General features: G+C 41.5%; 1 protein-coding gene across 3 annotated transcripts; it reads right to left on the bottom strand.

Annotated features, from left to right (window-relative positions):
• Positions 1-19,583: 19,583 nt before the first annotated feature.
• si:ch211-266g18.9 (transforming growth factor-beta receptor-associated protein 1) lies at positions 19,584-26,410 on the bottom strand. 3 transcript variants are annotated; one of them, XM_061742978.1, is made up of 13 exons: positions 25,880-26,410; positions 25,009-25,717; positions 24,691-24,885; positions 23,088-23,242; positions 22,572-22,654; positions 22,094-22,435; positions 21,946-22,003; positions 21,720-21,863; positions 21,407-21,541; positions 21,191-21,335; positions 20,710-21,119; positions 20,511-20,610; positions 19,584-20,412 (listed from the first exon to the last, which is right to left on the bottom strand). In XM_061742978.1, the coding sequence occupies exons 2-13, from the start codon at positions 25,694-25,696 to the stop codon at positions 20,282-20,284; spliced, it is 2,586 nt and encodes an 861-aa protein (XP_061598962.1). In that variant the 5' UTR covers positions 25,697-25,717; positions 25,880-26,410; the 3' UTR covers positions 19,584-20,281. The 3 variants fall into 3 exon arrangements, with proteins under 3 accessions (XP_061598962.1, XP_061598960.1, XP_061598961.1); XM_061742976.1 differs by lacking the exon at positions 25,880-26,410 and having other exon boundaries at positions 25,009-25,867; XM_061742977.1 differs by lacking the exon at positions 25,880-26,410 and having other exon boundaries at positions 19,584-20,610; positions 25,009-25,867.
• Between the last annotated feature and the right edge of the window lie 15 nt (positions 26,411-26,425).

Below are 26,425 nucleotides of genomic sequence, written 5' to 3'. Positions count from 1 at the left end.
ACACTGGTCAGTTGTTAATGCCACTTATTTGAAATAACATCACTATTTGGTTTTACTTCATGACTAGCCATAAACTTTCTCTTTTTACCATGTTTCTTTGGAACGTCATTCAGGACTAAAATGCGTGAATTGATTAATATTAACAAATCAGGTGATTTTGAGAAGACAAAATTTTCTTTGATTGTGTGGTAAAAGTTTTTTTTTTTCCATTGTTTCATACCGTTGAACCTTTTTCTGACATGGGGTTGTATAACGCACCACAGAACTAGACCGACATGAAAGTTATAAACAAGCATGGGAAGCCATGACAGTGCAGTTTCCTCGTGTGTCCCTTCTGCAACTGGTAATCTGAAGTCCTGCCCGTTGCTCTGGCCTTCATCCTCGGATAACAACAACCCATGGACAGCCCTGAATTCCCCAAAAAAGCACTGTCCGACAAGCGTTGCTGGAAATGTTAGTGATGTTTGTGCTCGTACTCTACAATGATAACAGTGTTTGGAAGGAAGGTTTTTACATTTTGTCTGTTTTTGTTCACTCCACTGCCCAGGAATTGATGTTTCTGGTTTCTTCGCCATGCTGACCGAGGCTCAACCCACACCCAAGAGAAGAACATAATTGGTGGTTGATGCAAAGAGGCCCAACCAAGCACGTGAGTTAAGCAACGGCTAAAGATAAACCATCACAGCTTGGATACAAATTTAATGTTTCAATAAACTCCATGGACCACTAAGAACTACTTTAAACTTTATGAATGGCAGACTTGACGGGGGCCCCTGAGATTGATTGGTGGAGAAATTACAGGGTCTTGAATACAAATGGATCCAGAAGGAGCCGGAAGCGTAAAAGTAGCTGAAAAATCAGGGCCGATGTCTGGGAGGTCACAAGTTTGTGAAAGGCCCGGAAAGGCAGAAAAATCAAAGAAGGGATGAGAGAGCAGCTGTTGGACGCCGTTCAACAGTGCATGTAGTCGATGTGAAAGTCCTCCCCGGCTTACATGCTGACATTTTTTTTTTGGTTCAGTATGTTTTATTGTGTGAACACATGAAATTTGCTCTGTAATTAAGCTGATAAGCTCTAAACTGCTATGCACTTTTGCTCACACGCTGCGTGCGATGCTATCGGCAGTCTGCCCGCTGAAGCGTCTGCTGCGCACGCTCCCGGAAGTGAACACTGGCCAGTCAACCAAGACAAGCAACACTTTATCTGATTTTATTGTTTGCGTTTCCATGGTTTTTGCTGTGAGTCTATTTCTGGAAAGATCTGACTCAGCGGATTGTTAGAGGCAACATTTTTAGTCTAGCTTTAGAGGAAATAAGACTTTTAGAAGCAATTTAGTTGGAAGTGCTCAAGCAGAAAGCTAATATGGAGCTTCAAAATAGCGGCATTTGCGCACACTCACAAAAGTGAAAGGGTAAGGCGACACCCTCTTTCTTTGTCCTGAAACAAGAACGCAAACTAAGACGGTCATAATTTACTCTGCGTCTCCTGTTCTTTGGCTGAACTTGTTGAAAAAAAATAAAAAAAAGACAGACTACTAAAAGTACTGCTCATTACTGGGAGCGTTTAAAGATTTCAAAGTAGAATAAAACCACCTTAATTGGATTTTGAGGCTGAAGTGTAGGTGGAAGAGTCCTGCATTTAAGGATAATGACAAATCCGCTCCATCAAGCTTGAGGAAATTTTAGGTGTCCTGGTCTGTATCCAGCAGCCGGTTCAAAGTCAAAGAATCCGTCAGGGTTTCAAGAGAAGTGTGGAACTGAGATGGATTTACATCTGACTTTGTTTCTTTAATTCCTATTTGCATAATAACATGAAATTACATTTGATTTGAGTGCATACCATGTCAAGGAATGACAGCTTCTGTGTCTGAAATGCAAAGTGACAAGAAACGGTGGTTACACAACGTGGTGTCACCTCGCTTTCTGCATAGTTAGCGCTGCTCCATAATGACTTGCGGAGAGACAGGACAAGTGTTGTTTCTGTACACTATATTTGGTGAAAGCCATGTCTGTCTCAAAATAGGTGTACGAGTCAAACTGACAGTTAATGTCCACACGCTTCACATATCCTAGCATGTGACATTTGTATACGAAGACATGCCCGCTGGAAGCTAGGTGGGATTTCAAGTACAGTGAGTCCAACACGATACTGGACCTGAGGCTGCATACGGTGTGGTTTTGAGGTTTATTTCACTGGATGATGGACACTGTGTGGGTTGATATTCAGACTACAGCTTGGAACAGCAGGTCCAACTGTGTCTAACTGGGATTCGTTCCACATTATAAAATACACACAAACAATATCATCCTGTCTACTCTGTACTAATGACACGGTAGCAGTGATAATGATAAATAACAAGTCCCTTTTTCAACATTTCTAAACATTTTTGTTTGGTTGGTTTGGGAGTTTTTTATTTCGTGGGGGAATTTGAAATTGAGTTTACTTTTCTTACGCTATCGGCAGCAATAAACAAAATTCACTGTTGTTTGCTGCAGTAAAACCTGCTCCAAAAGGAAGAGAAAGGCTCATAAAATCTGATTATATGCAATATAGTAAACCAATTGCCCTCTAGTTTCCTTATTTTACTGCACTGCTCTGCGCAACTGGCACAGGAGGTGTAACGGTGTAACATCTTGTTCCACTGACGGAGGTGTAGCAGCGGCGAAACAAGTGCTGTGTGAATCAACATTTCAGAGGGGCATAAGGTGTGAGGAGGTTTGCAAACTTCTGCAGAGGATACAATCAGGTCACCTATGGGTCCACGGCCAGCTGGGCCGTCAGATAGCGGCATTCAGAAGGGAAAAAAAACCCACAACGGTCAGAGCACATATTTTGAACTTTCAACTTTGTCACTGGACTTGGGGCACTAGCTGCTTGGCAACTCTGCTGCCATGCTTCTCCCCCAGATGAAACCAGGCTAACGTCCCACTGAAGCGCCCGCTCTCATCTGTGCTAATATCGCTAACTCCATCGGCAACAGCAAAACTAAGGCCAGCACTGTTGCTGTGTGTGTATGTATGTGTCTCACGGCAACAACCAGGTAGAAACTTTCTTTCTTTATTAGTCCAACAGTGAGATTAGACTTCAAATTCAATTAAAAATTCCAAAATTTAGTATGTTTCCCGGAAGGGAAATGAATTGTTGCAGTAGTCATTGAAGTCTCTTCAGAGGTTCATTGTAGAAGGTTATGGCTGTAGGCAGGAAGATTCCTGCAGCAGTCTGTGTTGCAGTGGTTTTGAAGAAGCCTCTGACTATGAACTCTGTTGCTGAATAACTGTGTTATGAAGAGGATGTTCGATGATCTACTTCATTTTATGAAGTATCCTCCCTCGCACAACTTCAGAGGCTCCAGAACAGTCCCCAGACTTGTTGCTGGGAAAAATAGAGGACAGGGTCCGACTTCAGACTGCGGAAAGCTGTCTTGTATAGGGCTTGGTCGCCAAGTTGCATTCTGGGACGTGGCGGCCATGTTGGCAGCCTCGTGAGTGTAAACAAACAGCAGTGTAGTAGCAGTGTGGTAGCACCAAGTGAACAGACGCAACACAAAAAAAAAAATTTAAATGCCAGAAAGGAACTGGAATTTACCGGGATACCTTAAACAAGGAAGCCAGGGACCGGTATATGGAGAAAATAATGATTATTAACGGTTTGGATCCATATGAAATCCCTACTAAAGAGTGGAGCTCCGACGAGGACTTACTGCCGCAGTTCTGCACAACCCACGTCTTCGCCTACCTTGTTTGCGGAGTGAGCGGCTACACTTCGGAGCAGTTCCGTTGTTATAAGTCGTTGGAGTCTCATGTGCAGTTCTCAAATGGATGGGTGCAGGAGCTTCAGATCATAAAGCCGGCAAACAGTGGGAACACGGTTATCTGGTCAAAGGTAAGCTGCGTTCCATTCTAGCAACGGTTAGTGCCGACGTGGTTCTGCCTCCGAGCAGGAAAGCGGTGAAAAGTTAAACCGTTAGCGATCTTTTCCCCACGTCTGTTATGTGTGGAGCTGCTGCAGCTACAACACAGCAACGGGTTACCATGGTTTACAGAATAACGGAAAGTAACTTTAGTTAGTTTTAGTTTTTAGTTTAGAGTTTATTTACAAATAATTAAAAAACACAAATACAGATAGTAATCAATCGAGGTTTGTAAAATGGGACTCCCAGAAGCTACTGTAGCTTATAAATAGGGGCCCAGTCACACAGCAGAACAACTATAAATTACACATATAATACATATACATACCAGTATAATAACCTTATAACCTAAATAAGAAAAAAAAACAAAAAAACCCTGAGACCTCCTCAGATTTCCTAGATACAAATATATTCTTATAAAAATAATACATCAGGTACATTAAAAATTTTATAAGAAACATAATTTAATAACAATTTTTGTTTTAGTCTTTTTTTAAAAATTGAGAGAGATCCAGACTCTTTTATAGCACTACCAAGCTCATTCCAAATGTTTGGACCTTTGCAGGTTACACTGAAACTTGTACATTTCAGTCTCATTTTCTTTCCCTTTAAAAGTTGTTTTCCCCTTGTGGTGTGTTCATGAGTGGGAGCATAAATGGGGATGAGATGACAGAGTCTATCATTGAGTCTAAAAGTTACATTATAAATTACACAGGCATTGTGGAAAATGTTACACTCAGTTAGTTTCAGAAGCTTATATCCATAAAAAAGAGGATCAGAGGGAGCATTACATTTGCTCCATGATATAACGCAAATCACTTTCTTTTGTAAAATCTCCGATCTCTAATGATTACAAGTAAGACACAACGAAGAGGGAGCACGTCTGTACACAGTGCGCAGTGGTCTGAAGAGCAGCTAAGGTAGCATCCAACATGGCGGCTCCGCCAGGTGATGACGTCAAGACGACCAAGCCCTATTGTGAAAGCACACACTGTGGAGGGAATATTGCACCTTCATGGAATCCATGTTAATGCACAGCTTGAGAGTGGAGGTGCAATGAAGATGGGATGTTCATTGCATCTGTAAAGCATTACTGCTTTATAAAAAATGACTATATTCCCTTTTAGTCACTGAATAATTGAGGCTTTGAGTTTTCAAATTGAAAAGATTTAAAGGCCGTTCGTCAAATTGCCATTTAAACATAAATGTAGCCTATATTAAAACATGCACTCATCTCTACAAAATGAAAGCGTCTTAAAAATGGCAAATATGCATATGCTGTCAATTGAACTCAGATGTGACCAACAAATTTGAATTTTAGCCATAAAACTAACATTCAAGTTTTTAATTTGCCTGGCGTTTTAAAAATCCCTGACTCTGTTCAGAGTGTTTTGAGTAACTGGTGATCCACAGACACAAGATCGTCCAAGAATACAGCAAAGAGACAACATACACAAGCCGAGCCCATCCCTTATGGTTGGCCGGCTGGTTTCTTCTTGAGTTTGTTTAAGGTGTTGACAGGGCCAAACTTCATATTTGCTGAATATTTTGAAGCGACATGCCAAAGATGGACATAGTCTGCAAAAACATCTGTCACGTGAGTTTGTTCTGAGCCTCGTGTGGCTTTTGAAGGTGAACATGGAAAGCTGTCTGACATAACATGGGTTTTAGGTATTTCTCGCCCTCGGTGTATCTTTTGATCACCTACGACAAGGGAAACCATAGAGCATTAAACCTGTCTAACCACAGGTCTGAGAGTATCCCTGACGTTCAGACAAAACAAATCTGAAATGTAAAAAGGCTCACGTGCTAAATTTGACCATGTTGTGTTTGATGAATATTTACTCTGCAACAAAGCGGCCGAGCTTTCGTGTTTGCTGAATGTTTTCTGAATGACGCCGTGAAATTACAAGCAATCTAAAGCTTTTTCAAAGAAAAGTAATGGTTCTGCATGTCTTTAAAAGTGCTATTAGGCCGACATTTGTATGAAATGAGCTGTTAAGCAGATAACTTTCAGAGATTTTTCTTCGGTGAAGAAACTAAGGCTCATTTAGCCTGAAGAGAGACTCCATAAAAAAAAGAAAAGAAACAGGTGTAGAAATTGGACTTTACATATGTAAACTTTGGGGTCTTCCTGGGGATTGGAGTTTATTTACTCTTTGATGCAACATGGCCGGTGCAGCTCTGAATTGTGTCTCACTCTCGCAGCTGATCAACATATGACAGGATAATGACTACTTCCAGGTGGTCTCTATGGCCAGTGCTGCAAAGCAGAACAAAGAGTTTGTTATTTTGATGAGGCTGCATTTTTGCTGTGGAGAGCCTGTTTTTACTGGGAAGGCTCATCCCACCTCGAGCAGAGCCAAGTAGTCTTAAACACAGAAAGAGTGTGAGTCATTGTGCTCTGTAATTTCGGCACACTGCAGCTATCTTAAGTGACCACGACTGCAGACCTGTTAACCAGTCGAGTCCACATGTAAAACTTTCCCTTCCTCTTAACATAATAATTATAATGTCACTTCCCAGAGCTCTCTCCCTCAATTGCAGCATGTATAGTCTTTCAATGACAGCTTGCTGGTAGATCTTTCTAGGACGGACCTGATGACTATTTTTGGTCTTGGACCTTTTTTTTTTTCCTCCCCCAACAAAGCGTCTTTGTTAATCTCTTCCTGCAGCAAATCTCCCTTTTCTTTTCCTGGATACTGCAGTTACTGTAAATACAGTTTTCAAAGGTTAAGGGCTTTGCTTTGAAAGCACATTTTAAAACCTGTAAGTATATGTCTTCCTCAATAGCACAAGGCTAGAGGACAGTTGAGTGCAGATCGCACGAGTGGACTCCTAACTTTGCTGAATGGGACATATAAGTCTTTAAAGACTTTCCAATTGGTATTTTCTCATCTATTTACAGTTCTGTATTACAAACAAAATCTCCAAATGTGGATGTCTGAGGTCATGTGGTAAAGGAAGAAGGAATTACAGTCCTAATATTGGTCCAGTTTTTCTGCCACTGTGTTGACATTGGTTTGGCCACTCTTGGTTAGATTGCAACAGCGTGCGGTCGGATGAAACTGCGGTCCTTTGCTGCTGTTTGAGTCCCATCGTGTGCCAGACAGACAGGTGGACTACGTCTGGAAAATCTTGCAGAAATACTTAAATGGAAACAGCTTTTTGAAGTGGCTGCCCAATAAAGGGACAGGACATTTGATCAAACATGTTTTTGCCGAAGATGGAACCCCTTCTTGCTAGCAGACTGTGGTGCTGTGTGCATCTAATTCAGGCTGCACTGACCTCGGCTGTAGCAGGGAATACTGGTTTTAAGTCAAGGCTCTGGGATTATTTGTTTAATCATGGACAGAAGCATTTTTTCTTTTTAATCAAAAATAAAATTTCATGTAACTTTAGCAAAATGTGCTCTAGGGGAACATGGCTTCTTAGGGAACTCTGCTGCCAGAGGTGTTTCTAATTCTTTTGGTTTCCTTGTTCGAGGCAGCGTGACAGCTTTCTTTTCCCACTTATTCATAGGAATCTTCTCCTCTATCTGTATTTTCACCCCAAACCTGTTTGCCTTAAGAGATCCAGTCAACTGGATTATCCACAAGAAGCATGATTTTTAGTTCTACATCAAATCCCTGCTTTGTTTTTATAGTTAACAAAAATCAAAAAAGCATTTGCACAGAATGGATTTAGATGACGTTAATCTCTTTGTGACCTCAGAGGATAATAGACTTTTCTCAATATTTAGTACATGAAAGTTTTGATCACCATATTCTGTTACAGAGGCTTGCGTTGCGTGCCATTTTGGAGTCAAAAACCATCACATTAACCACGTTTAAATCATACTTATCTAATAAATTCCAGTTTGTTCACATGTACAAGGAATGTTGCTCACACCCCAGTCATGGTGTTCCACTGCTTTTCACTTTATCTATATTTCTAATAAGTAACATTATTCGGAAGATTGGTTTACATTTTCAGAGCCAATACGGTATTTGATGCTCAGTCTAAACTATTTCGAAGCTGGATGAAATCAGTCAGATAGCTGGAATACAGAGTAAAGACACAAAGGCCGGGATGACTGGTAATTACTTGTTAATAAACTTAAGACCAAGGTTGTTTTCTTTGCATTTTGTGCTACTTTAAGGAACATTGGAGTCCTTTTTGACCAGGATTTGTCTTTTATATTACATGTAGAACATTTTTAGGACTTATATGGCTCAGGATGACGCAGAAAAACTGATTTAACTGCACAAAAAAAAAAGATCTGAAAACCTCCAGCTAATCTAAAACACCACAGCGACAGTTGTGATGAGACACAGCAGAAGAGATTATATTTTTCCCATTTCAGCTTCTCTTCATTGGTTTTTTTTTTTTAAATTGAGGATAGAATTTAGATTCTTCTCCAGACATATGAAGCCCTTAAGGGCCCATGTCTCCATAATTTAATTTGTGCCGAGCTGATTGCAGGTAATGAGCTTGGCAATGTTAAAAGTTGGAGTAGAACCAAGGAGAACTGAAGGCTTGTGAAAATTTATGGATCTGACACTACTGTCTTCAGAGCAGGTTTTAAAATGATGGTTGCTAAAGTGGAATACCCAGGAAGAGCTGAGGTAACGGTTTTACGAGTCTGTGTCTGTTATTAGGCATGACATTGCAGAATTGCTGTCTTCTGTTTCTCTGTTGTTACTCCACTGTAAATTGGATACATTTGCCCTTTTCCATGGTGAAATAAGAGATTCCAAACATAGATGAGATTAGTTTCATGTTTGGACACCTATTTCAAAGCCCTACACTTTCACTTTACACATAAAGTCTGAAGCCCCTCTGTTGAGTTTGATCTCTTTTATACCGGTACATTACAGACAAGTGGTTTTTCTTCAGTGAAATTAAACTAATTATATTCCACAACTATACACATGCAACCTCTGTAAGCTATACTTTCACCCGCCATTATCTCTCTCAGGTTTCATGACTGTGAAACACCCTCTACAAATTAAAGGTCGGAAATGTGCCAAAACCTTATATTATAATCTGGGAAGGTTATTTGGGGAGTTAAAAGCCCAGTCTCTCCATTCTGTCGAACCAAGAATTAACCAAGGAGCAGGAGGGTGAGCTTCAAGAAATTTTAGTTTTTTTCTTTAACATTTATATTTTTTTCTTTCTTTATTTTTAGATGTAATAGCATTAAAATGCAATAGACTGTGAATGTCAGTAACCACCGAAGGATAAAGAAATGAGAATGGTACATGTAGTCAAATGTGACTTTTGTCAAACAGGTTTTGTAGGAAAAGTTACCTGGAAAGCACTTTTTTATATGTTTCCAACCACAAGCATTACAGAGAGATATTCAACCCTTTTCCATTTTTTTTTCTTTAAGTGAGGTTTGGGTGAAACATATCTGACTAGATACTGTCTATAATAAGTGGTCAGTTTGGCAAATCAGCGTGTGATTCTGACAGTGAGCTAGGCCAACCCCAGGTCCCCAGCAGAGATGGAAGGGCTGCGTTCCAGCTGTGTGGTGGTTTTGCTCCGTTTTTTATCGCAGCCTCAAGTCCAACTGCAAGTAACTAAAGTGGAGCACTTCCAAGTGTTGCCTGTTCAGTTGGATTTGTGAGATTTAACCAAAGGTTTTGAGATTGCATGAAAATCACAAGGTAACTTGCTATTTAAAATCCATCTATCCATCCATCCATTCATCAAATTTCCTTGGCTTACTCGAGGTCGTGTCGCATGCAGGGCCGCCGCAAGGGGTGTGCGAACCGTACCACCACACGGGGCCTCGCGCCCCAAGGAACTCGCGCTATGGGCCGTTTTTTTTTTTCAATTTTTTTTTTTTCCCTTATAAATTTCAACAGTCACGTTCCATTACAGACCTAAATGTGTACTAGTCTGTGTATATCAATAAATATATGTGCAATGATGCGCGTGTCTGTTGTTCAATACAACTGATCAGACCAAGCGCAGACACAAGGTGCTCTGATCCAGAAGGGTGGAGTGTGGAGCAAACTGTCACACAATGTCGAGAGAACAAGACAAATTCAGGAAATTTCCATCAGGGGATGAAAAAAGAAAAAAACTAAAGAAAATGGAAGAGTTTATTGCCTCTCTGAAAGGCTCGTTTGATAAATTTGTTACAAAAATCACCGATCCGACCGGGTCTCAAGCAGCCGTGGGGCCCCGCGTCGAGGCAAGCCCAGATGATGATGAGGCAGGGGAAGGTATCCAGTATTTTGCTATTGGAGAGTTAAAATTGCGCATATAGACACCCGATCCGACCCGAAAAACCCAAAAATTTTTGCGTGCGCTTGCTACGCTCACGCGCGAGGGCCCCCCCCAACCATTTCGCACAGGGCCTCGCAAATCTCCCAGGCGGCTCTGGTCGCATGGGCAGTAGCCTAAACAGGGTAGCCCAGACTTCCCTCCCCCCGGCCACTTCGTCCAGCCCATTTAGACATTCCCAGGCCAGCCAAGAGACAAATAGTCCTTCCAGGGAGTCCAGGGTCTTCTTGCTTTGTGCAATAGGTTTGATGATCAATGCTACATCTCTACCAGCAGCAGCAGAGACCCTGTTAGTCAAAACAATTCTAATACAAACAACTGAAATCTCCCAAATCCCGCAAGTTATTTTAAATGTCCTATTTGGCTTTACATGCTAGCTTAGCATACACTTTGGCTCCAAAATCCACATTCAAAGTTAAACGTCTTTAATGTACCCGAGGCACATACAACTACCAAACATTATGAATGTTCCTAAAGAATTATAGCCTTCTGGATGCTTTCACATGTTTCTGCTAAGGTGTAGTCAGCGGTTTCATTGACTCTCCACAGTTCAATCCAAAGGCATAAATTACACTTTGGGCCAATCCCAATACACCCCCTACTTTCTACCACTAGCCCTAAAAAAAGAAGCCGCAGATTTTAGGGCACTTGAAATCTTCCCAGGGCCCTGTCCCAATACACCAACTACTCCTACTTTTCTGCACCACACCTAAATTTTGCGTGATACGTCACTGCGTGGTTTACGTTCGGGTACGTAGGCGACTAGGTATTTACCTTTGCACATACGTCACACCATATCAGGAAGCTGAGAGCCAAAAGCTGTTTTAATTTCAGATGTAGCGCTGTTAATATGCCACTTTATTAAGTTTTAATATTTTTTCAGGCGTTAAAGTAACCGTTAAGATCCCCAACCTGGGCTCAGTTTATCCAAATAACGCCTGTTAAGAAATTTGACCCGATGTTTTCGGAGATGATCAGAGCCCCCGGCTCGGAGCAGCAGCAGCCGGAGTACAGACGTGATCGCCCTGCGCCGTCGTCCCGGGGGAGAAACCTGCAGCTCTGTGGAGAATTACCGCTGGCTGAAATAAATCATTTAGGAAGATAAATGTTGGTTTAATAGATTAAATCTAACAGTTGTAGCTACGCCTGTTGAGAAATTTGTGGGATTTCTGCCTGCCGGCTCGGGAACTGATTTATGGTTCTGCGTTAAATCGACGCAGAGCCTACGGCGTACGGCGCGCGGCACCGCATACCCTACGCCGTAGGCTCTGCGTTGGTGTAACACGGAACCATAAATCAGCCTTTATCCTGGCGAGGTTTGAAAAAGACTTCACAACAACGGGCAAACGAGTGATTATGTACATTCACTGAGTGAATATTATGAAAGTAAAATATATATTCCTCGCTAGAAATGTAATCAAAACGCATTTTTATGCAGAAACTAACTCAAAATACTGATTTTAGTCACTAAAAAATAAGAAATGTCCGCCATGTTTTTTTTTTTTGATTCAGTCCGCAAATGACGACGAAAAGCATTCTGGGAAATTTTCCTGGCCTTCTGTCAACTAGGGTGCATCCGAAATCCCTCGCTGTGTAGGGACAGATTCATAGCCACTACACTCGTTTTCAGCACTCCCCCTAGGTGAAAAGAGGAATTAGACCCCACTACGCTCACGGGAACGCGCAAAATTTAGGGGTAGGGCTGAAAAGTAGGGGAAGTGGGAGTATTGGGACAGGGCCTTTGGCCTAGCTAACGCTGCTTTAGACTATTAGGTCATGGTAAGTCTCAAAGGCTGATGATGCCTTCAAGATGGAAGGTGAAAGAAAAAAGGAATAAAGAACAAGAGTCCTCGCTGCCCCCCCTGATTTTTTGACCTGATAGCGCTGTGACTGCTGTCGAACCCAGGTAGAACACTAACTTCATACATTTTCACTTTAATGGAATAAAAAGCATCTACATTTTTTCATTGTGGGTGTTTTATTCAGTATGGCAGATGTTGAGTGTTCAGTTCATAATGTGCAGCAAATTAAACCCTGTGCAAACCAACAAGTCTTGTGCTCTGTGTTACAATGAAACATATAATTATGAAAACTATAATAGAGAATTTTATATTAAACAATGATATGTACGGTATGTATATTTTGTTTTTCACCAAAATGACATGATGCAGAAAGACCTACGGTGTTTGTATTGTGTCCCCGAGATAGGAACAGAGTGTTCGAGTGTACTTCCCCACGTTTTACAAGCTTTAAGAACATGTCTGCTCTGGTTTACTCACACATATAATAGAGGCTGTTTCCATGGTTGTGTTTCTTTGTTAAGCAACTTGTTTAGCATAGACAGGGTTATGTTATAGAGCTCACAGTGGTTTTTGGTGTTTAGACAATGGAAAGCTAAAGCGCTTTATTTAGATCGCTGTGATCCACGGTGCAGTTACCACAGTGATGACTACTCTGAGTTACTGCTATATCTGGACCCACGGGGTTGGAACACATGTTTGAGTTTAGTGTGGACAGCAGTCAGCAAGTGCTCAATAATAGATAAAGCTTGAATCTCACTGACTTATATTTAGGTACCTAAGTCTCAAGTCTTTTATTTAGTGAGCAAATTACTAGCAGTATTTTATTTTTGATTATAAATAGTACAAAGACGGAAGGGCAAATGTTAAAATTGAAGGGACTGAATGTTGAGTATGACTGGATAGAGTCAAAATTGTCTGCTTAAAAACACAAATTTCTTGATGATAAGAGTCTGTTGTAGCTGCTTTGGGGCTGGGATGGGGAGACCCTATGAGCAGGACATCAGTCTACCCCAGCATTTTCAGCATTTTCAACCATATCAACCATGGACAGTCACACTGGTCATAATTGAAAAACAATACAGTCTTAGCAATATCTGGTGCATAAAACTTCATGTTAGTTAAGAATTGTGCAAATCCTCTACACTCCATGGTAGTTATACACATGGTAGTTATATTCACAAAAATATGCTTTCAATGCTTTCGATCTGCAAAGATAGACTTGTAATTCTATGTTTAAGCAGATTGTACCTCTAATTTGACTCTGCTCTGGTGTGTTTCTTTCTCGCTAGAGGCAAGTTTATGATGGGTCAGAGGATTTTATGAAAGAATTTATTGATTCCAGCAGCAAAGTCACTGAGGTCTTTTAAGGTTACTGCTGGATTTTATGCCCCCTTGGGCCTTCATTGAACAGGTTACAGTTAGTTCAGAGCTTCACAGGCTGGAAGGGTGTTTCAAGCTTCAGCTTTTGGTGGGCGTTGGGACATTTTTAACTCTTTGGCCTATCTGTTGTGGTAAAGGGTGTGTTCATTTGTGGGTGGGATTGGCGCTAAATGTCTAATTATGCATCGTCCTACTCTTCGACTTTCCCAGGATACAGTAACAGTAACTTAATCCGGCACATGCTCTGTAATCAGTGATGTCAGGCACCACATGAGGCAGAGTCTCACAGATAAAGGTCCCCAGTGGTGCAGAGCACCCGTACCCTTCTCTTCCAGAGCTGTAATTAGGATAGTTTCACATAGGCAAGACCATGAGACCACGTTTGTGGGAACGTCATTACCTGCATGTTTCCTAGAGATCCTATTCAACTGAAACATGAAAGATAATAAAGTAATATAAATTAGTCTGTAATGATAAAAAAAACTGCATTTATCTTTAAAATTGCTAAACAAGTCTTTGTTTTACCCAGTACATGGCATATTTGTGTAAGGTCAAGCAAATGAACTTTCTAAGCACAGAAAGATGCATCAATAAGTACATACACATTTTGAAGTGAGAAAAAGCCTGAGGTCGAGCAATAGAAAAAGAAATATTTAATGTGAGCATGATCTCTCAATATGGCACACCAAAGAACAACCTTTACAAGTTATTGACTGCTTTTTTTAGGCTAATACACCACATTTCACTTAACAGACCCTTCTAAATATAACCATCTATACAATATTTTCATGTTGCTTTACATCTGCTTTTATTCAACGCTGTGTTACACAAACTTCGGTACAAGGCAGCTGAAAAAAGTGATCTCTAGATCTGCATGGCTATTTGGTAATAAGTTAACTAGAAGCAGTAGATTATCCTTGGATGATGCCAATCAATGAGAAAGGCAATCAGTGAAAAAAAGAATCTGACGGTTTCAGTTTTATTTGAGGGAACATTTGGTAACTTTTCTTCGGAGTGTCGTTCCTCGTACCTTGGATATTTTGGCTCACATTAAAAACAATGAAACTGGCTCACAGAGCTACAGTTGACATCCTGGCAGAGGCAAATATGATACATAAAAAAAAAAAGATGGAACAGAAAATCAGAGAGCGACCAAGCAAGAAACCAAACAACGCTAGGGATTTAACCTCCATGCCTGTGGGGGTCTGCAGAACTAAAGCGTGGTGACATAGTTAAGTTGCAAGAGAGAAATAATTTTTTTTTGTAAAGAGTTATGCTTTTCTTTTGAAAAAAACAAACAAACAAAAAAACAACTACATTTTTATTTATTTTTTTAAACGGTAATGTACGGGCTTTAAAATACATCTTTCTGCAATGTAGTGGTGGATATAGGACCCAAACGCAGGAGGCAGGAGTTCTTAAAAAAAAGGTGATTTATTATATAAAAAAACAAACCAAAAGCACTGCAGAGCAGGGTTAACCAAAAAGACACTAGCGCCAGCAAGGAGCAAGGGAAAGACAAGACAAGATATACTCAGAAAGATTGATGAGACACAGGTACAGAGGATCAGGGCCGATGGGAACAAGGGAAGTCAAGACAGAACTGAAACACAAGGACACTGGGTTTTAAAATAAAACAGGAACTAACTACCAAACTGTGGAGTTTTTTCCTGTGCTCACAAAGATCTACAGGTCTAGAAATTAAACAAAAGCCTCTTAATTAAATGACGTCTTTGGGATTCATCTGAAATTCCCCCAGCAACAAAGTTACCAACACTTGTTAAAAAAAAAAAAAAACGTCTTTACATCCAAAAGATATTTCTGACTCCGTTGAGTCATGTCTTATGTTTTCTCTTTTTAAGTTTATTGTAAAAGAAATGAGTTAGTGCAAGACTGAACTTGAAAGATTGGGACATGAAGGTGGATTGACATTTCTGTATTTTTCTATACTTCTACCCCATGCGGCCTTATGATTCACTTTTAAGAATGAATGATGAAGCCCTCTTTTTCACTGGAGCTGTAGGACACCAGAAAGTGAACTTGAAGTAAACAAATAATGGAATCACATTTCTAAGTTGGAAAAAAAACATAAATTCAAATGACTGATAATGGTTCTCTGCATTAGTTGGATGTGTAAACAAGAAAATGTCAGCTAACCCTGCTGCTACCTCTCAGGTGGTGGAAGAACTGAGTGGAAGTTGTTGTTGGATAGTTACTAGACAGCAAATAAACTATTAATCATGAAACCCAATCTTTTAAATTTGAAAATTAAGAGCACCTGTTTTCCCCCAAAGACACCTCTTCTTTTTATTAACTTCTGTACAGTCCCAAAGCACTTAGCCATATTTGTAATAATTTACTTCTTGGGTAAACTAATCATTTGGAGAGTAAATAACTGAATGTTTCTGCAGAGAAGATAACTACTCTTTGAGCAGCAATTATGAACAAAACTGAGTTTTATAGTTCTGAAAATATCCAGTAAATAAAACACTTTCATGCACTGAAAGAGGTAAAGAGATACAAGATTAGCCCTGCAGGCTTGACTCTGTACTTTCCAGTATGATGTATATAAAGCGTGGCACCGGGAGGAGGGTAGGGGTGGGTGTCTGTGGTCCCCGCCTCTGCTCTCTGTGTCTCCAGTGGGATACCCTAGACATTTCTCCCATTGGCATTCTGTCAAACCCTGAGGTAGCAATCCACGAAAATGAGAGTGTTGCATTTGGACTTAAAAAAAAAACTGTTTTGATCATCCTCTTTGGCTATTTATTCCCATAGTAGTTTAGTTATATCTACAGAATTAGTTTAGCTGGGGAGAGTGGGAATTAAAGTTAGATCATGTAGGTTTTCTCCTGCCTTACTATTATTGCTCCCAAAAGGGCCACAAATTAAGATTCTCCTTGTCTCTCTGCGACCACTAAAGACTGAAAAAATGCGTCATAAGGGACATGTTATGGTAATTTGTGGCTTTGACTATAAATATGAAGAATGATGCACAGAGAAGCATTGTGCAGTCATTTTCCCATTAGAGGTTGTTGGGTGAAATACCTGCCTCACTTACAGTGTGCCATCTGTTAGCTCATGTGCTTTCTTCAGAGTCAAAGAGAAGAGTTCTTATCTTTGTGTAGTTTTAAGACATCTATATTACTTAAAGGTATTAATTATGAAAATGACCTGCTCTCTATGGCCTTCGGTGGGTTGTTCCCCCAATGCTGTACTGTTGCATAAAAATCACATTTACTGTTTAGCTGATTCAGGCATCAACCCCGAACAAAACATTATTCTATCTCTACAACAACCTATGACAGTCCAAAACAAAACTATCTTTACATGTAGTTAATTGCATCCTATCCCAGACAGCAGGCTTTTTTTTCCGCCACTGAAATTTAAAAAAGCACAAGAAGAAAATGTTCTGTTTTCCCTTGAGTTGCTGATTCTGTGGCAGCATGTGTGCATCTATAAAGGGAGACCAATGTCTGGACACCTACCAAACTTTCCTCTGGAGCTGCTGCAGTTCACAGCTGCAAAGGAGGCCGGTTAGTTTTTCTTTTTGTTGTTTTGTTTTTGCATTGTTCAAACCTGGAATAATAACGTAGACCCACCATGGTAGAGGAAAAAACTGCATTTGAATTTAATTTGAATGGAATACTTTATTAATCCCCAATAGGAAATTATACAACAATATATAAGAAAGTCTAATATTTAAAAAAAAATCTAAAGGAATCATGTTGTGAGAAACCATTGAAAAGTAGGCGTGGTTGATTTATTGGAGTGTTGTTGCATCTGGTTAGCATGCCTCCTTAAGGAGGTGTTTCGGGCATGTCCAACTGGGTTTAAGCCCCAGGACACGCTGGAAAGACATCTCTCAGCTGGCTTGTGAGCACCTTGGTAGTCCCCCAGAAGAAAAGAGGTGGGGGAGGAGAGAGAGGTTTGGACCTCCCTGCTTATAGGCTGCTGCTCCCAGGCCCTGTCACTAACAGGTGGATGACTATTCGTTCCTTTGCAACAACTGCAGTGATGATATCACATGCAGCATCAGCAGATAACACAAGGGAAGTTTTTTCCGTAGATGGCAAAGATGGAAACCTGCAGCGCAGCAGTCCAACATCTGGCTCGTTCACCGTCAGGTGTTGTTAACAAGCACTGGGAGCACTCCTGCCCCACTTCTGTTAGTGGGTCAGAAGTCTTTTGCCTACCTGTACTGTCCGAAATCCTTGCAAAGAAATGCACGATGTGACAAAGCAACTGGACCAGGCTGCCGCTTGACCGATGGCATTATAGAAAAAACAATTTGTGCATTGTTGTTGGAAAAAAGAAAAAAAAAAGATCAGAGATTATTCAAATTTTAGGTGAAACCTAATCAAAGAAAGTCAAAATTAGAACAAATGGCAATGTTTAATGGTTGAAATATGCATATTTAGTCCAGTATGAGGAGAACTCGAGTTAGGTGGCCCGGACAGCTGTGTAGAAAAAAAGGCATTATTTTTCTTAGTGAACATAGGGATTAAATTCTGGAGCAAAGAAGAAAAGTCATGTAGTCTGATGAGCCCAGATTTTCTCTATTCCAGAGTAAGGGGAGCATAGGATTAGAAGAGGAGCAGCCCATCATGTCCAGCCCTCATACACAAGCCTGTGAGAGCAGTATTATGATCAGAGATTGCTTCAGTTGATCAGTTGTAGGTTCAGCAACTTTAGGTTCTGATAAAATGAGGTCCACTGACCACCTGAATACAATGAATCACCAGATTGTTTCATAATATCATTCTGCTTTTCTTTCCTGACAGCATGGGCATAGTCAAATTTGAATGTTTTAAGCTCAAATTCTGAAAGAGTAGTTCAAGGAGCATGAGATATCGTATTATATATTCACCATCACAGTCTGAGCGTAACACCATTGAAAACATTTCAGATGTGCTGGAGAAGACTTTACGCTGTGATGTAAAGGTGCCAATATAAATATGAACAAAATTTAAGATACGATTTATTTAGATCAATTTGACAATTGCATTCTCAATATTAAAAAGCCTCAAATATGGATAAATAAATGTGGCAACTGTCCAGCTACCACAGCAAAACAAAAGATAAACAAAAGCAAAAATGTATTTGTTTTTTCCAATCAGTGTAAAATGTAAATGTAATGTAAATGTACTTTATTTATATAGCACCTTACATCGACCTACAGGGGAACCAAAGTGCTTTACAGAATAAAAATACAATCAAGACAAAAAGTGCTTGCAGAATAAAACAAGAATAAAACATACCATCAAGACCAAAGTATAAAAAAGTGTCGCCACACTACTGGGTATTAAAAGCCACCCTGAATAAATAAGTTTTCAGTTTAGATTTAAAAAGGCCCAGGTCAGAGATCGCACGTAAGTTACAGGGGAGCTTATTCCAGAGCCCGGGGCCGGCAACTGAAAAGGCTCGGTCACCCGAGTTACCTAGTTACGAGTCGGAGGTTAAATCTATCCCTCAATGTGAGACGTTTAAAATGAAATACAAATCTTACAGGACCTTGGGCCTGGTTACTTTTCCAGTAAAGACTACATTGCACATTGAATGAAACCACTGAGTGAGAAGTACGGAAAAAAAAAACTGATAAGAAAACACAATGAATGAATCTGCCATCCTTAAAAGAACATTCTGAAGTTAAAAGAGCACCGGTTCTGTCGTAGGATGGTATAAACATTCATTAGGAACCAAAAATAACGCAACTGGTGCAATTTTAAGTTGGAACACAATATATACATTCATAACAAAATAATTTTAGCACTTTGTGCAAATAGAGCCGCATCAAAAGAAATTTCTATTTTAAGACAAGACTCAAAAATGTAATTCTACTGATAATATGGACAGGGTCCCTACAGAGAAACTGAGGCAAGTTTAACCTTGTATGAGTATAGAAAGGCTCTAAAATGTTGTTATACACAAACCTTTGTTACAATTCAATTGACTACCAATATCCTGCGGTTCTTGGCTGTATCTTCCATGGAAATGGATTGGAACTTGTATAATTAGGGCAAAAAAGACAAGTGTTACATGGCCATGGATTCTCATCCTGGTGCAGTAGGCGGCTTCAGGGCTGCCCTAGGATTTTGGTGGCCCTAAGCAAGATTTTGTCGAAAACACCCCAAGTGCAATCACCATATCACACACACTGCTAACAACTGAATGAATTGATACATATAACAAGACAAATTGACACATTGACAAATGCATTATCCAAAAATCTCTGTCTTTATTGAAAAATGTAAAAATAAAAATACATTTTTTTCACAAGGAAAGGGTTAAATAAATTGAACTGAAGCCCAGTTGGGACTTTTTGATCATGACAAGTTATGTTTAGCCTTCATGTGAACATAAACTATGTAATATAAACATATATAACGTGAATAACATATGAATCAATGATTTCCATTTATGTTGAACATTATGTGGAGACACAGGAGATGGTGCTAGTTCAATAGACACATCACAGATATCATCACTTGGTTTCAATAAACTTTTTTAAGAAAATAAGTAAGTCCAAAATGTTACTTCCCTGGGACATAAATGTATATTTTTGTACGAGTTGAATAAAAAAAGCTCTCTCGTGGCCACTTTCTTGTTGACTGCCTATTTTCAGCTTTATGTAGACAAATATACACAGTGGAAACTGTGATGCCAGAGATGAATATATACAGCAGTGGAGCATGGTCAGATCTTCTTTGGTCATCAGTTCACCACATATGGTTTCCATGTAAAAACCCCACTGACTGATCAGTGATATGTTCCCCAGAGTGTCCCCCACATTTTATGACTATGTGTACAGTGTCTGTAGGATATGGCTCAGACATGTCGCCCTGAAAAAGTGCACTGCTCGCTCTTTTATTTACCCCATGTATTTTCTTTTTATCTAATTAGAGAACCCGCCTGTTCATGGATCCAAGAAATTAACGTTTGTAGAGGGCTCTGCCTCAGTGACAATATATAATCTGGAAAAGTGATTAGGTAGGCAAACAGTTAACAAGCGAGAAATCTGATTCAAGATTGCAGTGACCCATGTTTCTGCAAAAAAAAAACAGTGGATTTAAGAAAGCTATCGGGGTTTGTGCATCATTGTCCTTGCAACGTAGAGCGAGCGCAGCTTGTGTGCATTAGCTCACCTCTTGGATCACGGGAAAACTGTGGCTCTGTAAGGTTGTCCTGACAAACCGAACACCTCTGCTCCCTGTTCACTCTGAATTTCGTTTTTGAGGCTTGCATCTACAGTGAAGAGAGCAAAAGGGCAACAGGATACATAAAAAAGGGGGGAAACAACAGATGTGATATTCATTAAAAAGCGTAATAAGTCACTGGACCCACCCAAATGACCTGGTGCCTCAAGAGTTCTGCCTGGGCCAAACCCTTTTGCACCCTCAGCATTTGCCTCTGGTGAAAGGTTGTTCTGAGAGATCCAATTAAAGAGTGAGAGGCTAATTGAACAGACCAGGAGTCAGGAAGGAGTTGGATGACCTTCTCTGCTGCAAATGCCTGAGGGTGGTTCTTGAGCAGGTCCAAGGCAGCTCCTGTGAGATCTGGGGAGCTCAAGTAGATTTGGAGCAGGGTGAATAGTAAGTGTGAGTCCTGGTCCCGGGCAGCCCTGCAGCAGTAGGCCTCCGCAGCCTGGAGGTCCCTCTCCTGATGAACAAGCAACTGCAGCGCCTGGGGGTGATCACCAGTCCTACCCAAGAGAATGGCTTTCTCTAGGTGCAGACTTGTTGATTTCATCCGGTCTACAATAAGAAAAAAATGACTTTTTGTTGGGAGTTTTCTGATGATTCAGTGATGATTATTTCCCACGCACCATACACGGCAGAGACGTCGTAGCATTTAGATTCCCATAGCAGCTGTTGCAGCTTCGCTCTGGTCACATCCAACTCTGTTTCCAGTTGTTCTTGCAGCGTCTCCGCAACATATGCCAGGATCAGACGGCTGTGATACCTCTCCTCCTGAGGGCACATTACATCATTTGTGCCTCGATTGCATTTCAAAAACCTGTCGAGGCTGTTAAAGCACCCACCTTACTGTTCAAATCGCAGGTCAGGAACTCCAGATACAAAAGCAATGCTCGTGGATACTTCTCCAAGAGGGCAAGGACGTCGCAGTTCTCAAACTGATCATCTGGTGGACGCTTGGTGAAAATCTGTACACCTACCTTTGACGAATAATAATAGGACAGCTGTTTAACTCAAAACAAAAAGGTGGGCAGTTTAATTAAAGTGATGGGAGGCATTTAACATCATGCATGTTTTAAAACATAGTAATACTGTGCAACTCTGCCCTCTGCAGTTGAGTGAGTTAAGGATATCTAAAAAAAAAGAAAAACAATCCACCTTCTGGTTTCTTTGCAGAGTCCAGTCTGCAAAAGCCCACACAGTCTCTCTGTCTTTCAGCTGAGTAAGAGTCTTTACTATGTGTCCATAAACATCAGAGCACGTGGGATCTTTGTAGATGCCATCTACAATCTTCATCCAAGTCTGCAGGAATATAACAAGTTACAACGTTAATAAATGTAAACATGTATAAATAATGTTTATGATGGTTTGGGAAAGTAAATACCTCAATGGCATCAGTGTGAATCCCGTGACTTTTGTAAAGGGAGCCCAATGCAAAAAATCTAAAGAGATATAGATGACAAACAGCCCCCCTTTATAAATTGTGGAAATTATCTGAAATGTCTGACACAGAAAAAAAAAAAAATTTTCACCTGTTGTGTTGGTCCAAAACAGAAACGCAGTGGTCGAGGCTGCACTCATTAGGGAAATCTACAAGCTGCTGCAAACTCTCATGGTCCTGCAGTTGCACATACAGCCACAGGAGGGCGCCGTCCACCTGCTTAACACACGCCAGGCCTTGCTCTGTGGCCCTGACTGCTCTCAGATAATCTCCCAGGAAGGCAAGGTAACGATGAAATGTGTTCCTGTCCCCCTCCCAGATCACCTTGAGGTCTCTGCGGTGGTTTACTTGATCAAATTGCGATTGAAAGCCCTCGCTGAGACCCATGTGGGGGTAGGTGTGGATGATTTCTCTCGGGTCCAGTTCACCTTTACTAAGCAAGCGGAGGGGGGGGGATTATTGATTTCTTATCGGACAACAGTGTAGAAATCAGCACAAAAGAACAATTTCATAAAGAGTAACCATGCTAAAAGTTTGGAGCAGTAATGTTGGGAGGTGTTTGCTCTTACATGAACAGATCTCTGGCCACAGCAAAATCCTCCTGGTAGAAGTGAACAAATCCAGCTAGGCGAGTAGTGGCCTTCTGCAGTTCCTGCCAATTAAAAAAAACAAACAATAATACACAAAAATGAACACAAGAAACCAACCAAATGAGACTCACTGGTATGTTAATTTTATCATCTTCCACTTTCATTTGGTACAAATTCCACCAGAATGACGCCATCTGCTGCACTCAGTTGGATTCATCCAACTGGAATACACAACGGACTCACAATGATGCAATATAAAGTTTTTAGTACTTTAGTGGAATGCAACTTGGTATGTAACGTATTAAGATTATTTAGAAAGCATCATGAAGTTATAAAATACTAAAATTTTTGTTGGAACGAATACCGCCCGACAAGAGCAGATGCTGATGAAGAACTGAAGTTGAGGAAAAGAGAAAAAGCTACTCAGCCAGTAGATTTTAAAGCAAGAATGTGTTTGCATCCTCTGGAATTTCTTCTGTATAATCCAGCATTTACCTCATATGTGTCAAGTGGATAATAGCTTTGAACTCCATCCAGCAGCACTAAGGCCTCTTCAACCCTGTCATGTCCCAGCAGCTCACGGATCTGCTCTTCGAATGGCACGAGCTTCAGGCTGAAAACATCTCTTTCTGTGAACGCTAGTACACCATCTGTGGGGAGATTTGCTTTTGTTTTTCCAATTCAATTCAATTTTATTGTTTTTATATAGTTTCTATAACAACAGAAGTTGTCTTTAGGCGCTTTCCAGAGGCACAGAACATGATCCCTGAGCAATTATTACATAAACAATGACTGGTAGAAACTCCCCTAGTGGGAGAAAAACCTTAAGCCAAACAGTGGCGAGGAAAAAGTCCCCTTTAGGAGGGAAAAAACCTTGAGCAGGACCCGGAACATAAGGGGGGACCCTCCTGCAGAAGGCCATGGGCAGAGAAGGAAAAGAGAGACCAGACAGAGAGAATGAATAACAGAGAAAGGAGAGACACAGACACAATTGGCGCTTTTGCACTAGTCCCGCCTCCGCCCGGCTCGGCTCGGTGCGCCCCCGTCTTGCACGTTTGCACTAGGGGCTGAGACGGGTAGAGCTGCTCCAAGCCGATACTATTTCTGTAACTATTCTGGCGAGGTTCTTTGCGGGCTGAGCCGGGACTATTTCTGATGTCATCACCCTCCACGCCTCTGATTGGTCGGGGGGCGGGGCCGTCAGACGTTTGAATCAGGAAGCGGGAGTCAGTGCGAGAGCGACTCGCGGCTCGCGGCGATTTTATTATAAAGCGCAAAACGTCTGTTTGGTGATCCAACTCTGAGGTGCAGATGTTCATAAACCTGGTGACTGACGACAGAATTAAAAAAGGGATGTAGACTGGCTGTTTTACTCTCAGCCGCTCGCGGCTCCAGCTGATTTCTGATCACCGCCGACATGAACAAAGGGGTTGCGCAATCGAGTACGTCACAGAAGCTTCACCCCAACCTGCCCACTTCTCCCCTGGCTGTGGAAAAACAAACGGGTAGAGGCGGGTAGAGGCGTGACGAACCGAGTCGGGCTCAGTAAGTCCTAGTGCAAAAGTGCCAAATGGTTAGTTAGTGCACTACAGGGACGACTATATAAACCAGGGGTCACCAACCCTGGTCCTCGAGGGCCGGTGTCCCTGCAGGTTTTAGATGTTTCCCTGCTTCATTGCACCATGATACAAGTGACTGTGTCATCAACAGAACTATCCAGACTTTGATGACAAGCTGGTGACGATGATTAATTAGAATCAGGTGTGTTAAAGCAGGGAAACATCTAAAACATGCAGGACACCGGCCCTCGAGGACCAGGGTTGATGACCCCTGATATAAACAGATGTAGACAGCAGACGCTGAGGTGGTCAGAGGGGTGGGGGGGGGACTGCAGGTCAGGATGTCAGCAGGCATCTACCAGACATCCATACAGACAGGTGGAAGCAAGCAGTGGGATGATCAGAGGGTTTTCCAGAGATGCTCAATGTGTGGTGTGTGCTCGAAGGATTGGCTGAAACAATCATGACTGCATCTTTTGGAGGGCTCCTGTGTTACACCATGCCTGGATTAGTGGCCGATTTGACATTGCTTGGTTTACCTGATGTGGAAAGCAGCCCCTGTCCTCCGCTGAGATTGAGCGTCTGTTTGCACAGCTGATCTAACATGCTGTAGACGGAGAGCACGTGTGGCTCGAGGGCTAGGATGTAAGGGAAATATACTCCGACTGCCAGCACCTCCCGAGGCCACTGGAGGGGAGGGCGTTGGCACGTCCCTGTCTTCATCACAAACACGCCTGAGGGATAAAGATGACAGAAAGATTTCCTGGGTAAATAAATATCCCCTGGCTGGGTGGATAGAAGGACTGGTACATGAAATATGGGCTGGGCAGCCTTCGGGACATTTTGTCAGCACTTACCCAAACATTCAGGACCATTCAGGAGGAACTCCCCTCGCCCCACTGAGGCAACAAAGGCCTGTTGCCTCCTATGATTGTGGGAAAAAAGCTCCTCGGTGCTCCCAGTGTGAATGTTGCAGAGGACATATCTGTGAGCAGTGGCAACACACAGACTTGTGCCGTCTAGTGCCAAAGCCACAGGTTCTTGGAGCAGGGACACCTCCTTCACAACCTCCCACCTGCTAACCCCCACAACGTGGATCTGGATCACTTTCCTGCGGCTAGAGGACGTCACTATCTGCACACATGCTCTCTCCGTTTCAAGCGATGAGTCGCACAGCTCGAACAGAGACACGTGCTGGATCTTCTTCAGAGTTGGAACAGGTTCTAAGGAGAACATGTTGAGGGCAGTGACGCTTCTGTCCCACAGGACGAGCAGATGGTTGAGAAGCGGGACCGCCCTCAGTTTGACTACAGAGCCGCTTGAGCCTAGTTTTCTCGCTCTACCCTCTCTGGTGTTGGTCTGGCCCGAATTCAGGACTCCGTTTGTGCTTCTGCTGAGAATCAGGTGCTGGACTGTTGCATCTTTAGTTCCCATATATACATTTCGGTCATAGCACTCAAGGCACTGGATGCTGGTCTTGTCCTTCTCTTTTGAGACTCCCTGCTTTTCATAAACATGCACTTGGGTGAATGCTCTGAAAGCCATTGCTAATGCTGGATGTTGGCTCTGCAAAGGCACGAATGAAAAATCCAGCTGAAGTGTTAAATCACCAGCAAAGGCAGAAGAAACAAGGTCCATTAATACACCATTTTTTTCACTGTGAAGTTTTAGTAAAAACCTAAATGTAAAATCCTGAAATATGATCAATGGTCAATAACCAGTCCCTACCTCTTTGCAGTTCAGCTTTGTCTTAATTCCTTTGCAAGTAAATGAAGTGTAAAGTGGTTTCTCCTCCTCGGTGTGACTACATGCTGACAGGAAATCTATGTCAGCATTTTAAGGCGAATATCCTGCCACGGGAAGAGGACACTTGCATAACTCATCCAGCCACTTCTCCAAGAAGTAAAAAAAAAAATCTTTTACAATATATATATGGAGAAGAAGAGGGACATTTAGTGGTTGCCTCCGTCACGGCCACTTTTTACTGTTGGTAGGTCCAAGGACTAAAGTGGTGGCTTTGGTCAGTGGACAAGCAGAAGAGCAAGTGATCTGTAAATCATTTATTTTAACCATGAGTTTGTTTGAGTTTAATGCACGAGCTGAGTGTGATGAGGTCAAGAGCCCACGTGCATCTTCCCTTGTCGTTTTTCAACAATGTACGTCTAAAGCATGACTGAAAGAGGTCATCGTGGTCAAAAAAAGGGAATAATTTACCCTATATTTGTTTCACTGAACTGTGTGCCTTATGTCATCCCTCAGGAATTTCAGATAATT

Source organism: Cololabis saira, chromosome 16, assembly GCF_033807715.1.
Source record: "Cololabis saira isolate AMF1-May2022 chromosome 16, fColSai1.1, whole genome shotgun sequence".
NCBI lineage: Eukaryota > Metazoa > Chordata > Actinopteri > Beloniformes > Belonidae > Cololabis > Cololabis saira.
The sequence above is the reverse complement of the archived record's forward strand: the minus strand, read 5'-3'. Positions and strand labels throughout refer to the sequence as shown.

Bases quoted from the DNA above. Each gene is read 5' to 3' on its own strand.
- si:ch211-266g18.9 (XM_061742976.1), bottom strand. From the start codon at position 25,789: ATGGACCTTGTTTCTTCTGCCTTTGCTGGTGATTTAACACTTCAGCTG. The intron at 21,542-21,719 runs GTGGATTGTTTT...TATTCGTCAAAG, and splicing joins CTCTGCAAAGAAACCAGAAG to GTAGGTGTACAGATTTTCAC. The intron at 21,336-21,406 runs GTGGGTGCTTTA...ATGTGCCCTCAG, and splicing joins CCTGCGATTTGAACAGTAAG to GAGGAGAGGTATCACAGCCG.